We start from the raw sequence: 15,935 nt of genomic DNA, 5'->3' as shown, positions 1-15,935 counted from the left end.
CAGCCAGTTTGAGACATAGTTATTAAGTCTGTGGCCAGTCTTAGACATAGTTGTTAAGTATGTAGCCAGTTTGAGACATAGTTATTAAGTCTGTAGCCAGTCTTAGACATAGTTATTAAGTCTGTAGCCAGTTTGAGACATAGTTATTAAGTCTGTAGCCAGTTTGAGACATAGTTATTAAATCTGTGGCCAGTCTTAGACATAGTTATTAAGTCTGTAGCCAGTTTGAGACATAGTTACTGTATTAAGTCTGTAGCCAGTTTGAGACATAGTCATTAAGTCTGTAGCCAGTTTCAGACATAGTTATTAAGTCTGTAGCCAGTCTTAGACATAGTTATTAAGTCTGTAGCCAGTCTTAGACATAGTTATTAAGTCTGTAGCTAGTCTTAGACATAGTTATTAAGTCTGTAGCCAGTCTTAGACATAGTTATTAAGTCTGTAGCCAGTCGTAGACATAGTTATTAAGTCTGTAGCCAGTCGTAGACATAGGGGACGGCGTGGCGAAGTTGGAAGAGTGGCCGTGCCAGCAATCTGAGGGTTACTGGTTCAATCCCCACTTTCTACTATCCTAGTCACGTCCGTTGTGTCCTTGAGCAAGACACTTCACCCTTGCTCCTGATGGGCCTGGTTAGCGCCGTGCATGGCAGCTCCCGCCATCAGTGTGTGAATGTGTGAATGTGTGTGTGTGAATGGGTGATTGTGGAAATAGTGTCAAAGCGCTTTGAGTTCCTTAAAAAAGGTAGAAAAGCGCTATACAAGTATAACCCATTTACCATTTACCATTTAGTTATTAAGTCTGTGACCAGTCTTAGACATAGTTATTAAGTTTGTAGCCAGTCTTAGACATAGTTATTAAGTCTGTAGCCAGTCTTAGACATAGTTATTAAGTCTGTAGCCAGTCTTAGACATAGTTATTAAGTCTGTAGCCAATCTTAGACATAGTTATTAAGTCTGTAGCCAGTCTTAGACATAGTTATTAAGTCTGTAGCCAGTCTTATACATAGTTATTAAGTCTGTAGCCAGTCTTAAACATAGTTATTAAGTCTGTAGCCAGTCTTAGACATAGTTATTAAGTCTGTAGCCAGTCTTAGACATAGTTATTAAGTCTGTAGCCAGTCTTAAACATAGTTATTAAGTCTGTAGCCAGTCTTAGACATAGTTATTAAGTTTGTAGCCAGTCTTAGACATAGTTATTAAGTCTGTAGCCAGTCTTAGATGTAGTTATTAAGTTTGTAGCCAGTCTTAGACATAGTTATTAAGTCTGTAGCCAGTCCTAGACATATGCAGAGGTGGTAGGAGTAGCACAGGAAAACATGATTTTAATGTCAAAATGCAGGGAAAACAGGAACCAAACAGGCAACAGTATATAGGATACAGCCAACAGGAACCAGGAAACATGACAACAGGAGACAGGAAGCAGGCAACAGGCAACAGGATATAATCATCAAGCCCTGACTGGAGGGCGAGGCAGGCATAAATAGTAGCCTGATTGGCAATTGCAACCAGGTGTGCTAGGCTGCCAATCAGGGACAGGTGAGGGAAACGAGTGCTCAGGGAGACATGCAAGAAATGGAACCAAAATAAAAGCGCTGACAGGAAATACACACAAACACAGAGGAAAACCCAAACAAAACCAAACTGTCAGTTACAAGCCTGACAACTCCAGTCATATTTTAGTACTTGATGAATGCTAACATTAAGATATTAGAAATAACATTTGGTAGATTTAGAAATGCTTGTTAATTTTGCAAGCATAAACAACCCACATGTTCACATTGGTTCAATGATGTCAATTTATGAGTATAATCTTGGAAAATGGTTAAAAGTAGAAATGCCCTAAACTTATTATCTTTATTGGAGGAATTGAAGTTAGATTAGCCCATTTTTATATGTATATATATTTTCCCATTTTATTGATTTATTTTCTATATTTCTATATCTTATTAACATGAATTAATTGCTCAACGGTCCGTGTACCTTGCGTTCAATCTACATCCAATTCTTAGATGCAAATCATAAAACAAATTCCGGGCCATATTTTCTATTTTCATTTATGAAACAAAAGTTGGACAACTATTTAATGACACTTTTTTTTACAATAACAATTGAATATCTAATATAATTTCCATTTTTTTATTCAAATAAATCATGAATGAAAAAGGAGCCGTAATCATTTTTTAAAATACAAAAATAGATTGTTTAGTACATTGTTTTGTTTTGACTCACACTAACACTCAATTTCTCAAAAATATCACTTCCTTTTAGATTGTAATCACTTTCTAGTAATATAAGACTGAATGTAGCCACATCAACGCAATAATAAAATAAAACATGTTTCATTGTCTTTTGTTACATACAATTTAAAAAAATATATAAATGTGTGTATGTATGAATGTATATGTATGTATATATTAAGGCTGAAACGACGCGTCGACATAGTCGACGTCATTGGTTACGTAAATACGTCGACGCCGTTTTTGTGCGTCGGCGCGTCGCATATTTACGTCACTCTACTTTACTGTCATGGCGGAGCGCAAAGCAGACGATGCGAGCGAGGGGAAAAAAGCACGCCAAAAGTCGTCAAAAGTGTGGGAGTATTTCAATAAACGGCCTAATAATGTTGTTGTATGCACACTGTGTCGAGCGGAAATGGCCTATCATAGCAGCACAACGGCTATGAACGAACATTTGAAAAGAAAACCCCCGACAGCGTTCTTGCCATCACCATCAACAAGTCAATCGTCCGCGTGCGTATACGTTGTCATTATTACACAAAAACATGAATGTGTCATTTGTATCTGCGTTGTAAATTCATAAACTAAAGCACCGTTTCGCTCTGAGAGGCGCGTTTGGCGTGCCTGTTCAGTGTTTACAAAGACGCGCTCCTCTTTAACGCTGTGGAGAGGCGGCGGCGGCGAGCGAGCGGTGAGGCGGGGCGCGCCGGGAGCGACGCCGCAATCGTGCCCAGGTGCGCGATCCGCGCAGTTGGAAGAGAAAAGACTTTGTGTAAAATTAAAAGATTGTAAACCTGGCAAAGCCGTCTGGCGTTCAGTCTGTCGGTCCTGAAAGAACCCCACGGCACAAGACATGTCACAAACGCTAATGTTAATTAGTTGTGCAAATACCTTTTACAACATTAACAGTTACATATACTATGTACAAACGAACAATTAACTTTCACTTTAATCATACTATCATTGTTGTGTTATTAAGCAAAATAAGCAATACTTTTACTTTTGTTGAAATGTTTACACTGTACACTTTTTTGTATTGGATGTTTAGCTTTATTTTTGCACATTTGAGCAAATAAGCAATACTTTTACTTTTGTTGAAATGTTTACACTTGTTACAGAATATTTCCGTTTTGCACTTTTTTGTATTGGATGTTTATCTTTATTTTTGCACATTTTAAAGCAAAATAAGCAATACTTTTACTTTTGAAATGCTTATACTATTCCAGAATATTAAGATTTGCACTGGATGTTTACTTTTATATTTGCACATTAAAAAGCAAATAAGCTACTTTTAATTTTGTTAAATGTTAAAAGTTTTAAATGTTTACATTGTTACAGAATATTTTGTCATGTTGTTGTCAATGTTGACTGAGTGGCCATACTTTTTTTTTTGTAAATAAAAGCCATGCCTTTTGAAAAAACTGGCCTACATTTATTTTTTCCTCTTCATTTTAAATAAAAAAAAAAATCGGTAAAAGGAAAAATAATCTATAGATTAATCGAAAAAAATAATCTATAGATTAACCGATTAATCGAAAAAGTAATCTATAGATTAATCGATAGAAAAATAATCGTTAGCTGCAGCCCTAGTAAATATATATGTATATATATATGTATGTATGTGTATATATATATATATATATATATATATATATATATATATATATATATATATATATGTATCCGTTTATATTTATTTTATTTTATTTTTGATTATTATTATTATTAATGTATTATTATTTATTTTTTGTTTACTTAATTGATGTATTTGTAGATATTACTTAGTTTTTTTTGCTGTTTCTTTCTTTTTTTGGGGGGGGGGGTGGTATGGTTGGGATATAAACAAAAAATATTTTGACATTTAGGGCAGACAACAGATATATGATGTACGTGAATATGATGTAATGGATAGGAATTCTGATGCTGGATGTCAATAAAAAATAAAAAATAAAAAAAATAAAAGAACAAATAAATAAAGTGTTGCCTCTTATTCAATTTAAATGGATTTTTGTTCCCAATCTGTAAACAATAAAACAATATCTACAATGTAACAATGTGAACGACACAACTAAAAACAAATATTTGAACGGATAAATATTGACCTTGTCGCACTGGAATTGAGTCGATACCGATACTATCGTAGGTATCGACACAATCGACAATAAATTCATGCGTATCATGTAGAGCAGACGATTACACGGAGTAACCGTCAATTAAGCCAATAATGACCGCTTTTTGTAGATAGCCACACGACTGCGGGGTGATGGATGCACGCTATATTTAAACTTTTGACAAATATTATAAATATTTATATTTATTGAGTGTATAAATGGCGCGATAGTGAAGGTCTCGCGCCCCCCCGTCGGGACATCAAAGAAAAAGCTTAGCTTGCTGTTTCCTGTGGCAACTTCAACACTTCGTGAGTTTCTTGGTCTTTTAGCGGATAAATATTTAATGTATTGATATAAATATATATTTTATTTTAATTACAAGACAACATTTCTCCGTGACTGTACACTGTCTTACTTGGCATAATAGTGTGGCTTGGGAACTAATTAGCCATCATGCTATACACGCTAGCACTAGTTTGGGGGAAAATATGTCCACCTTCCTCTCATTTTATACACAAACTAATGTTGAAGTATGTTTTCTTTCCTTCTCAATGTTTGTTTTTGGTGTATAGCAAATGTAGTGTTGAGAAAAATGGTGAAAGGAAGTTCCAGAAAGGCAAAGAGGGCTGATGGCGGCCTACTTCCGGTCAGGAGCAGAATGTTGACCCGCAGTCAGCTGAAGAACTGCAAGAACTTCTTCCATAAACTCCCACTGGAGGTCCTCCACATCATTCTGGACCATCTATCTGGTAAGGTGCTTGACGCACACCTCACAATATATGTTTTTTTTTAAATTATAGAACAATGACGTATCATTATATGAATCCATCCATCCATCTTCTTCCGCTTATCCGAGGTCGGGTCGCGGGGGCAGCAGCCTAAGCAGGGAAGCCCAGACTTCCCTCTCCCCAGCCACGTTTTCCAGCTCCTCCTGGGGGATCATCAATCAATCAATGTTTACTTATATAGCCCTAAATCACGAGTGTCTCAAAGGGCTGCACAAGCCACAACGACATCCTCGGCTCAGATCCCACATCAGGGCAAGAAAAAACTCAACCCAATGGGATGACAATGAGAAATCTTGGAGGGGACCGCAGATGTGCGGACCCCCCCTGGGCGACCGGTGCAATGGACATCGAGTGGATCTAGCATAATATTAAGAGAGTCTAGTCCATAGTGGATCTAACATAATAGTGTGAGAGTCCAGTCCATAGTGGATCTAGCATAATATTGTGAGAGTCCAGTCCATAGTGGATCTAACATAATAGTGAGAGTCCAGTCCATAGTGGATCTAACATAATATTGTGAGAGTCCAGTCCATAGTGGATTTAACATAATAATGAGAGTCCAGTCCATAGTGGATCTAACATAATAGTGTGAGAGTCCAGTCCATAATGGATCTAACATAATAGTGAGAGTCCAGTCCATAGTGGATCTAACTTAATAGTTAGAGTCCAGTCCATAGTGGCTCTAACTTAATAGTGAGAGTCCAGTCCATAGTGGATCATACATAATAGTGAGAGTCCAGTCCATAATGAATCTAGCATAATAGTGAGAGTCCAGTCCATAATGGAATTAACATAATAGTGAGAGTCCAGTCCATAGTGGATCTAACATAATAGTGAGAGTCCAGTCCATAGTGGATCTAACATAATAGTGAGAGTCCAGTCCATAGTGGATCTAACATAATAGTGAGAGTCCAGTCCATAGTGGATCTAACATAATAGTGAGAGTCCTGTCCATAGTGGATCTAACATAATAGTGAGAGTCCAGTCCATAGTGGATCTAACATAGTAGTGTGAGAGTCCTGTCCATAGTGGATCTAACATAATTGTAAGAGTCCAGTACATAGTGGATCTAACTTAATAGTTAGAGTCCAGTCCATAGTGGCTCTAACTTAATAGTGAGAGTCCAGTCCATAGTGGATCATACATAATAGTGAGAGTCCAGTCCATAATGAATCTAGCATAATAGTGAGAGTCCAGTCCATAGTGGATCATACATAATAGTGAGAGTCCAGTCCATAATGAATCTAGCATAATAGTGAGAGTCCAGTCCATAATGGAATTAACATAATAGTGAGAGTCCAGTCCATAGTGGATCTAACATAATAGTGAGAGTCCAGTCCATAGTGGATCTAACATAATAGTGAGAGTCCAGTCCATAGTGGATCTAACATAATAGTGAGAGTCCAGTCCATAGTGGATCTAACATAATAGTGAGAGTCCTGTCCATAGTGGATCTAACATAATAGTGAGAGTCCAGTCCATAGTGGATCTAACATAGTAGTGTGAGAGTCCTGTCCATAGTGGATCTAACATAATTGTAAGAGTCCAGTACATAGTGGATCTAACTTAATAGTTAGAGTCCAGTCCATAGTGGCTCTAACTTAATAGTGAGAGTCCAGTCCATAGTGGATCATACATAATAGTGAGAGTCCAGTCCATAATGAATCTAGCATAATAGTAAGAGTCCAGTCCATAATGGAACTAACATAATAGTGAGAGTCCAGTCCATAGTGGATCTAACATAATAGTGAGAGTCCAGTCCATAATGGAATTAACATAATAGTGAGAGTCCAGTCCATAGTGGATCTAACATAATAGTGAGAGTCCAGTCCATAGTGGATCTAACATAATAGTGAGAGTCCAGTCCATAGTGGATCTAACATAATAGTGAGAGTCCAGTCCATAGTGGATCTAACATAATAGTGAGAGTCCTGTCCATAGTGGATCTAACATAATAGTGAGAGTCCAGTCCATAGTGGATCTAACATAGTAGTGTGAGAGTCCTGTCCATAGTGGATCTAACATAATTGTAAGAGTCCAGTACATAGTGGATCTAACTTAATAGTTAGAGTCCAGTCCATAGTGGCTCTAACTTAATAGTGAGAGTCCAGTCCATAGTGGATCATACATAATAGTGAGAGTCCAGTCCATAATGAATCTAGCATAATAGTGAGAGTCCAGTCCATAATGGAACTAACATAATAGTGAGAGTCCAGTCCACAGTGGATCTAACATAATAGTGAGAGTCCAGTCCATAATGAATCTAGCATAATAGTGTGAGTCCAGTCCATAGTGGATCTAACATAATAGTGAGAGTCCAGTCCATAGTGGGGCCAGCAGGAGACCATCCCGACCGGAGACAGGTCAGCAGTGCAGAGACGTCCCCAACCGATGCACAGATGAGTGGTCCACCCCGGGTCCCGACCCTGGACAGCCAGCGTTTCATCCGTGGCCACCGAACATGTGCCCCCCCCCCCCCCCCCCCCCCCCCTCCCCTCCCCTCCACGAAGAGAGGGGGGCAGAGCAGAAAAGAAATGGCAGATCAACTGGTCTGTTTAAAGGCTAGAGTATACAAATGAGTTTTAAGATGGGACTTAAATGCTTCTACTGAGGTAGCATCTCTAACTGTTACCGAGAGGGCATTCCAGAGTACTGGAGCCCCAATAGAAAACGCTCTACAGCCCGCAGCCTTTTTTTGGGGCTTTTTTGGGACTGTAAACTGTAATGTATTACTGTCTATGTTTGTCAGTGCTGGAGGTCAGTGTATTCTGCTTGGCATCCAAGGAAATGACTAATCATGTGGTGAACTATATCAGCACCCTGGCCTGGAAGAGAAAAGCCATGCTCCAAAACTTCCACATCACTGCCTGCCCTCAACAGCAATATTTCAAAGACCTTGGTAAGCAGTTGTTATGTTATATCTATTTACTTTTAATGGGAAATGGATGTACTACCATGTTAACTGTTGGAATATTTTCATAAGAAGGTGCACATTCGGGATGGGCGTAGGGATGTAATGGTAAGAGGTATGATGATTAACCGCGGCATAATTCCAGATGGTTAGTAATATAGTATGTATGCATGTACCTCAAGTAGAAAATTCAATGTGCATATGAAAGCAACACAAACATTAACAAAGTAATATGGCAGAAACAAAATAATACTATGAATAAATACAAATAAATTAATTTCCCAAGATGGCACCTTATGGACATAAGACGTAACTGCACTTTTTGTCCATATAGATAAAAATAGTGTTCATGTTTGAGGTCAAGTCCTACACATTGGGCTGCACGATTATGGGCAAAATAAAAATTAAGATGATTTTTAATCAGATTTTAATGTTTATATTTAAAGACATTTCAGTTGTATTCATTTTATTCCAGGTTTATTGTTCAAAAGATGCACCATGCTGCTACCTACAAAGGAAAGGCTGAGGTTTACACTGCAAAAGTTTTTACAGGTAAGGAAACTGATTAGACAAGCTTCATATTGTGAGGTTCTGTTATTAATTATTACATACATGGCTTATCTTGTTTCGCAGGTTCCTTGCTTCATGCAGGAGGCGTGCTCAGTACCAAACTGCATTGGTTTGGTTCGATACGGTGTTTTCCTGCAGGTGTATACCCAAAATGTTTACCAAGATCAAGGGTGTCCAAAATGGGTCCGGGGGTCATTTGTTCAAAATAGTATAAAGAAACTACATAAAAGAATAAATAGGTTAAATGTAATGAGAACAAGTTGCAATGTAGATTTGAATTAAACAAAGACGCCGTGCAGGCTGTTTTTCTTTTTCTTTTGTTATTGCTCAAAAATAAATAATGAATCAAAATCAATGTTATGAATTATTGACCTATTCAAGGCTTACATCAAATATTCCACTTAAATATTACATTTTGTTTGTTTGCCATAAAAAAGTTTTCTTTGACCAAAAAGACATAAAACAACTAAAAAGAAAAATTCCCAATAAAAAAACAATACAAACTAACAATCAAACGATAGATCTGAAGGTGATATAGAGACTTAAATGTTGAAAGTAGAATAATGTATGATTGAAATTAAATATATTATTTTTATGAGTTGGGCCCTTTTGGATCCCCAATAATTTTAGGGTTATTTAAAAAAAAAAACCTCATTGTTAAAATTTTTTAAATAAAATAAAAATCAATGGCGTTATGAATTTTTGACCTATTTAAGGCTCCAATTACCTTACATCAAATATTCCACTTTGACATTTTTGGGAGGAAAAATATTACATTTTGTTTGTTTGCCATAAAAAAGTTTTCTTTGACCAAAAGGGCATAAAACAAACAAAAAGAAAAATTCCCAATAAAAAAATAATACAAACTAACAATCAAATGACAGATCTGAAGGTGATATAGAGACTTAAGTGTTGAATGTAGAATAATGTATGATTGAAATTAAATATATTATTTTTATGAGTTGGGCCCTTTTGCATCCCCAGTAAGTTTAGGGTTATTTTTTTTTAAACTCATTGTTAAAAAAAAAAAAAATCAATGGCGTTATGAATTTTTGACTTATTTAAGGCTCCAATTACCTCACATCAAATATTCCACTTTGACATTTTTTGAGGGAAAATATTACATTTTGTGTGAGTTTTCTTTGACCAAAAGGGCATAAAACAAACAAAAAGAAAAATTCTCAATAAAAAAATAATACAAACTAACAATTTGAAGTTGATAAGGAGACTTAAGTGTTGAAAGTAGAATAGGTATTATTTAAATTAAATGTATGACTTATATGAGTTTTGAATCCCCAAGAATTTTAGGGGGATTTAAAAAAAAAAAAAACCTCATTGTTAAAAAAATTCAATAAGATCAATGGCGTTATGAATTTTTGACCTATTTAAGGCTACAAACGCTTCACATTAAATATTACAATTTGATTTTTTTCTGGGGAAAAATATAGCATATATTATTTTTTTGCCTTAAAAACTGGGTTGTCGTTGACAAAAAGAGCATACAACATAATTTATTTTTTTTTACTTTATATTGACAGATACTTCTGATGTTGATCTAGAAATGTATTGTAAGCATTGAATTAAAAAAAGGAATAATAACTTTTGTAAAAACACTTTTATGACCGACACCTTTTTGGGTTACCAAGACCAAACTTGAGAGTAGCCGTAAATGTTGATACATTGGTTTTAAAAAAATATCAGAATGGCCCCCGTATGCTTTAAATTTTCATTGTGCGGCACTCAGTGGAAAAAATTTGGACACCCTTGGCCTCGACCCTTTATATTTACAACACATTTTGAAACTTCTCCCATCCTCAGTGAAACAAGCACAGGCCTTTGCAATCTCATTGCAGACACTAATTGCAGGCTGGGATGACGTTGAGTGCCAAAGAGTGTTCATCTCTCTGTGTGAAGTCACCAACTTGCTGCATAGAATTCAGTCCATCCTCACTGGGAAACCCGGTATTTGTCTTTGAAATTACTAAATCGAACTTTTCTTCACATTTTTGGGACAAAGCACCTGAAATGAATGACGTAATGAATCCGATATGGAACAAGACAACTTGTTCGATAAAAACATAATGTAAAAAAAATAATTTTCTATATATTAGCCGCACCGGACTCTATAAGCCACAGATATTTACTTTGTGAAATTATTTACTCAGAAAGATTTTGTAAATGTTTGTTTACATACCTTAATTGTTTTCAAATAGTGTCTGTAACACGGCAGTAAAACAGCAGATCAAACAAAACAAAAGTCATCTTCATGGACCAACTAGCTGCGGAAGCTAGCTCTCCAACCAGCTAAACAGATTCAATAATTCCACAGTGATGTTTTGGTGAATTCACTGAGGAATTTGTGAAACTGAAACAATTGAAAAAGAATGCCATTGTAAGTTAATACTTACACAGACACTCGAAGACTGGTTAGCATATTAGCTAATGCTAACGACGCTAGCTTTATTACATTATGATGGCACAAACGAATTTGCATGAAAACACTCCTACAGACATCACACATGGGACGGTGTAGTAAGTATGAATTGTTTTAGTTAAATTGTGAAACTTACAAACCTTGATTGGAGTGATGAATGAAGAATCCTTTCAAGCAGAAACGCCTTGGACGGTTTTCAAGGCATTAAAAACAGGAAGTACATTTTCAACCCGCAACACCTGCAGTGAGCAAACTTGTCCAAAAGATGACCCCATAGCACAAAAACAAAAACACCATTTCAGTCCTCTGCTTGGGTTTAATCCGAACTATTGAACACATAATATTATAGCCATTAGCAAAGATCCATAAATTAGCCACACCGTTTATTAAGCCACAGGGTTCAAAGTGTTGAAAAAAAGTTGTGGCTTATAGTCTGGAATTTACAGTACATAAACAAAGAAATAGTGCAGCAGGGAAGTGAGCAAGGGGACAGTGCCGACAAAAAAAGCATCCAGATTGGCAAATGGGAACAGGTGTGTCCTGATTGCCGATCAATGACTGGTGACAAAGCAAACACCGAAACAATAGAAACAATGGCAAAAGCCGGCAAAAAGGAAATTCATTCAAAATAAGAGCACGAGACAGGAAATGAAACAACATACCAGAGTAGTAATTGTCATGAGAGATCATAAGTCACTGCAATTTTAATGTAAAATATACCATATTTTATCGTTTAGTGCACAGGTGTCAAACTCAAGGCCCGGGGGCCAAATCCGGCCCGCCACATTATTTTATGTGGCCTGCGAAAGCCTGGAAATAATATGCGTTAATATTATGCTTAATCTTTTCTTACTTAATATATTTGTTGGTTCTCTTTTGACATTACAAATCATGTACTGCATGCAAATGCATAATTTTTAAAATTCAGTATTATCAAAATCAAAATATTATATGATCATGTATTCCAAAAATATCTTCTGTTAAAATAAAGCTAAATACTGTGCTTAAATATCTGCTTGACTTGTGATCTCAAAAAAAATTATTATTCAAATTGTAGACTGTAAAATTGACAACATATTTTAGGGTTAAATTCCGCCGACTGAGTTTTTTTTTTTACCGTAAAACAACTTTGGTACTGTTTTTTCACATATACAGTAAGACACCAAAACATTAAAAAACAAACTTAAAAAAACATTAAAACAACAAGATTTTACAGTAAAAAAAACTGGCAGCTCTGTTGCTTGAATTTTACCATTAAAAACAGTGGTATTGTTTTTCCATTTATTTAATTTTTTTATATGCTGTTAAAAAAACACTGCTTTTACTGTAAAATTCTGGTGACTGAGCTGCCAGTTTTTAAAGTAAAATTAAAATATTTTTTTGCAGCTTATGTTAAAAAAAAAAAAAAAAAATATATATATATTTATATATATATATATATATACACACACACACACACACATATGTACACACATATGTATACATGTACTGTATATTCATATATTAGTCATTGTTAAAAGCGGCCCTCTTAGGGCAACCATAACTGCAATGTGGCCCTCAATGAAAATGAGTTTGACACCCCTGCTTTAGTGGATAGGGACATGTATTTACCCTCATAGCAAGCATCTGATTGGCGTTGGGCATTTATTAAAAGGAAGGATTATATTTGTCCAGGTAGATTTTTATAATGTTAAATTTATTACAAAAATATGTTCGATGAACAAGAAATAATTAAACTGAACAATTAAAAAGCAAAATACTGATTTTAAAGACAGCAATAAAAATCCTGCATTGGTTTTCCTTATTTTGTCTCCAGGGTTGAAATGCTATCAAGAGCTGGAGCTCCGTTATTTCTGCCGCCAGGTTTTGCTGGACTTGTCCCCAAATCAATTAGAATGCCAATTCTGGCTCATTCATCTCTTGAAGCCTTGGCCCCTGGTCAGCCAGGCACACCTCCTGTTGATCCTGTATGGGCCCCTGCGGCCCGAAGGTGAGGGACATCTCCTTCACACACCAGTCCAGGGTGTGACACAGTAGACATGTAAGGTTTACTCCTCCTTACAGGTGCCATCAGTTGGCATGAGCTGGCGGTGCAGGGGCTGCCTCCGGATTCTCTGTGGGACCTGGCCAGGGCCATTCTTTTGCTCTTCAACAAGCCAGAATTGAAAGATTGGACAATGAAATCAACCATAGCAATCTTCGAGGAGATCACTGGTGACATACATTTTGAATATTGTATAACAGATAATCAAAGGTAGATATTTATTGTATACTGAAAGATGCATGGATGTGTTCATGGATCATGAACACCATACAAGCCTTTTTTGTCTCAGTTTTGTGATCAAAACATCTGACCTTATTTCCTATAAATGATTTTATTCCCCCTGTCCAACTTGTTTACAGCCATTCCTGAGCCGTGGCACATGGAGAATGTTGCCCGTCTCTTGGTGCTATGTGGCACTAGGCTGTGCTACACGGTCTTGGCCAGCCGGGCCCTCTGTGGTCGACTCCAAGAGATTTCCAAAATGATTGTCTACATTGTTCTGGTAGGTATTGATATTGTGATTTTAACTGTTAACCCAAAAGATTACCGTATTTTCCGGACTATAAGGAGCACTTAAAATTGTAATTTTTCCCTCAAAACTCGACAGTGCGCCTTGTAACCCGGTGAGCCTAATGTACGAAATTATTCTGGTTTTGCTTACCGACCTCAAAGCAATTTTATTTGGTACATGGTGTAATGATAAGTGTGACCAGTAGATGGCAGTAAAACATAAGAGATACGTGTAGACTGCACTAAGATGACAAAATGACTCAAGTAAACACCACCAACATTTTATATGTTCCATTGAAAATATAGAACATTACACACGGCGCTCAAAAATCTATCAAAATGTTTTAGTAGGACTTTGGTAAGCTATGAAGCCGCACTGCTTGATGGATTGTACTGTGCTTCAACATAGGAGTATTATTATTCTGTGTGTATAAGGCAAGACATTATCTGGCGTTTTCTTTCACAATATTATGCAAAAGCAACTTAGATTTAGATTTATTGGTCCCTTTGGGACCCAACTAACCCCTCTGCCACCTTCACGGTGGCAGAGGGGTTAGTGCATCTGCCTCACAATACGAAGGTCCTGAGTAGTCTTGGGTTCAATCCCGGGCTCGGGATCTTTCTGTGTGGAGTTTGCATGTCCTCCCCGTGACTGCGTGGGTTCCCTCCGGGTACTCCGGCTTCCTCCCACCTCCAAAGACATGCACCTGGGGATAAGTTGATTGGCAACACTAAATTGGCCCTAGTGTGTGAATGTGAGTGTGAATGTTGTCTGTCTATCTGTGTTGGCCCTGCGATGAGATGGCGACTTGTCCAGGGTGTACCCTGCCTTCCGCCCGATTGTAGCTGAGATAGGCTCCAGCGCCCCCCCGCGACCCCAAAGGGAATAAGCGGTAGAAAATGGATGGATGGATGGATGGTCCCTTTGGGGAAATTCATTTTAACTGCCGTACATTTGAACAATAGACATTACACATCACAAAAACAAAAATAACAAAAAGACATCATACATGACCAACACATACCTGCCAACTACTCCGGTTTTCCCGTAATTAGTACGGTTTTCATCAACCCATTCCGGTTTACGGTTGCACTGATAAAAAATACGGTTTTTCATTAATTAAAAAAAAGTATTTTTTTAAAATGCGCGAGGCTATTTATAGCACCGCTGCCAAGCACGAGGCACCTGTTGCCATTGTTTCCAAACGAGCGAACGATCATGGAATCAGCCGGAGAAACATCGCAAACGAGTCTTAAACCGAAAAGAAAACTGCAGTCATTCCGTAAAGAATATTCAAAAGCCTATCCGGGAATAATTATCCGTTCCAAAAAGGGTGAAAACTACGCGAATTGCACCTTGTGCAGACAAGATTTTTCGATCGGACACGGAGGAATTAGCGATGTAAAAGACCACGTTGGGACAAAAGAACACAAGTCTAATGCCGTTGCTAGCGATACAAGTGGAAAACTTTCAACGTTTTTCGGATTTTAGCCACAAAAAGGTAATGACACCAATGTTATCTATTGGAATTGTTTAGTACTGTTATACTGTTAAAAGTGTTTATACTATTTATGCTTTCAAGTCCAAGTTGAAGAAATCTTGTTAAATGTTGACAGCATAACTACCAAAATACAGAAGTATGTCCTTAATATTTTTGCAGTGCTATTTCTGTTGAAAAGTTAAAATGATTACATTAGAGATGTGATGTGCCACTTTTCAAGTGTCTGATGGCTTAAATTAATTTTCATTAATTTTTCATATTTTGAATTCTTTTGAAAGGCTTACAAAAAAACTACATTTGAATTGTAATTCCATGCTATTGACAGGACTATTAATTTTAATGAAGTTAGATTACCATGTTTACAGTATGATAATTGTGATAGAAATGTGAATTTTAGGCACAGAATATTTTTTACAATTGAACAAGGCAGTAGATTATACAAGCTTGGACAGAAAGTTAATTATGACACCAATTTTTTTTTTAATGGAATTGTTTAGTACTGTTTTACCATTTGTTTACTGTAAAAAGTGTTTATACTGTTTATACTTTCAATTAACAAATTGAAGTCTTGTGAAAGGTTGACAGGATAACTGGCATTAACTGTCAAAATAATTTCAAACTATTGAAGTTAGCTTACAGAATAAACATGTCAATCAACCCATATGATTTTTGCTGTAATATTTTTGTTTCGAAAAGTCACTGTGACTGATAGAAAAGTGATGGTTTTAGCAACATTTTAACCTGTCTGAATGCAATCAATCATTTTGCGTCGGGGGGCGAAGCCCCTGAACCCCCCACCAGGACTTTGTCCTGGACCTACCGGGGCCTGCG

At 36.8% G+C, this 15,935-nt stretch overlaps 1 protein-coding gene across 1 annotated transcript in view; it reads left to right on the top strand.

Annotated features, from left to right (window-relative positions):
- The first annotated feature begins 4,419 nt into the window (after positions 1 to 4,419).
- LOC133574056 (F-box only protein 47-like) overlaps positions 4,420 to 15,935 on the top strand; it is a 16,550-nt gene continuing 5,034 nt past the window's right edge. Inside the window, exons 1-9 of the mRNA XM_061926079.1 lie at positions 4,420 to 4,653; positions 4,918 to 5,094; positions 7,883 to 8,032; positions 8,520 to 8,596; positions 8,678 to 8,752; positions 10,468 to 10,576; positions 12,865 to 13,038; positions 13,113 to 13,262; positions 13,452 to 13,594. Of these exons, the coding sequence (XP_061782063.1) occupies positions 4,938 to 5,094; positions 7,883 to 8,032; positions 8,520 to 8,596; positions 8,678 to 8,752; positions 10,468 to 10,576; positions 12,865 to 13,038; positions 13,113 to 13,262; positions 13,452 to 13,594 (1,035 nt within the window). The 5' untranslated portion in view covers positions 4,420 to 4,653; positions 4,918 to 4,937. The remainder of the gene's footprint in view (positions 4,654 to 4,917; positions 5,095 to 7,882; positions 8,033 to 8,519; positions 8,597 to 8,677; positions 8,753 to 10,467; positions 10,577 to 12,864; positions 13,039 to 13,112; positions 13,263 to 13,451; positions 13,595 to 15,935) is intronic.

Source organism: Nerophis lumbriciformis, linkage group LG31 (genome assembly GCF_033978685.3).
Source record: "Nerophis lumbriciformis linkage group LG31, RoL_Nlum_v2.1, whole genome shotgun sequence".
NCBI lineage: Eukaryota > Metazoa > Chordata > Actinopteri > Syngnathiformes > Syngnathidae > Nerophis > Nerophis lumbriciformis.
The sequence above is the reverse complement of the archived record's forward strand: the minus strand, read 5'-3'. Positions and strand labels throughout refer to the sequence as shown.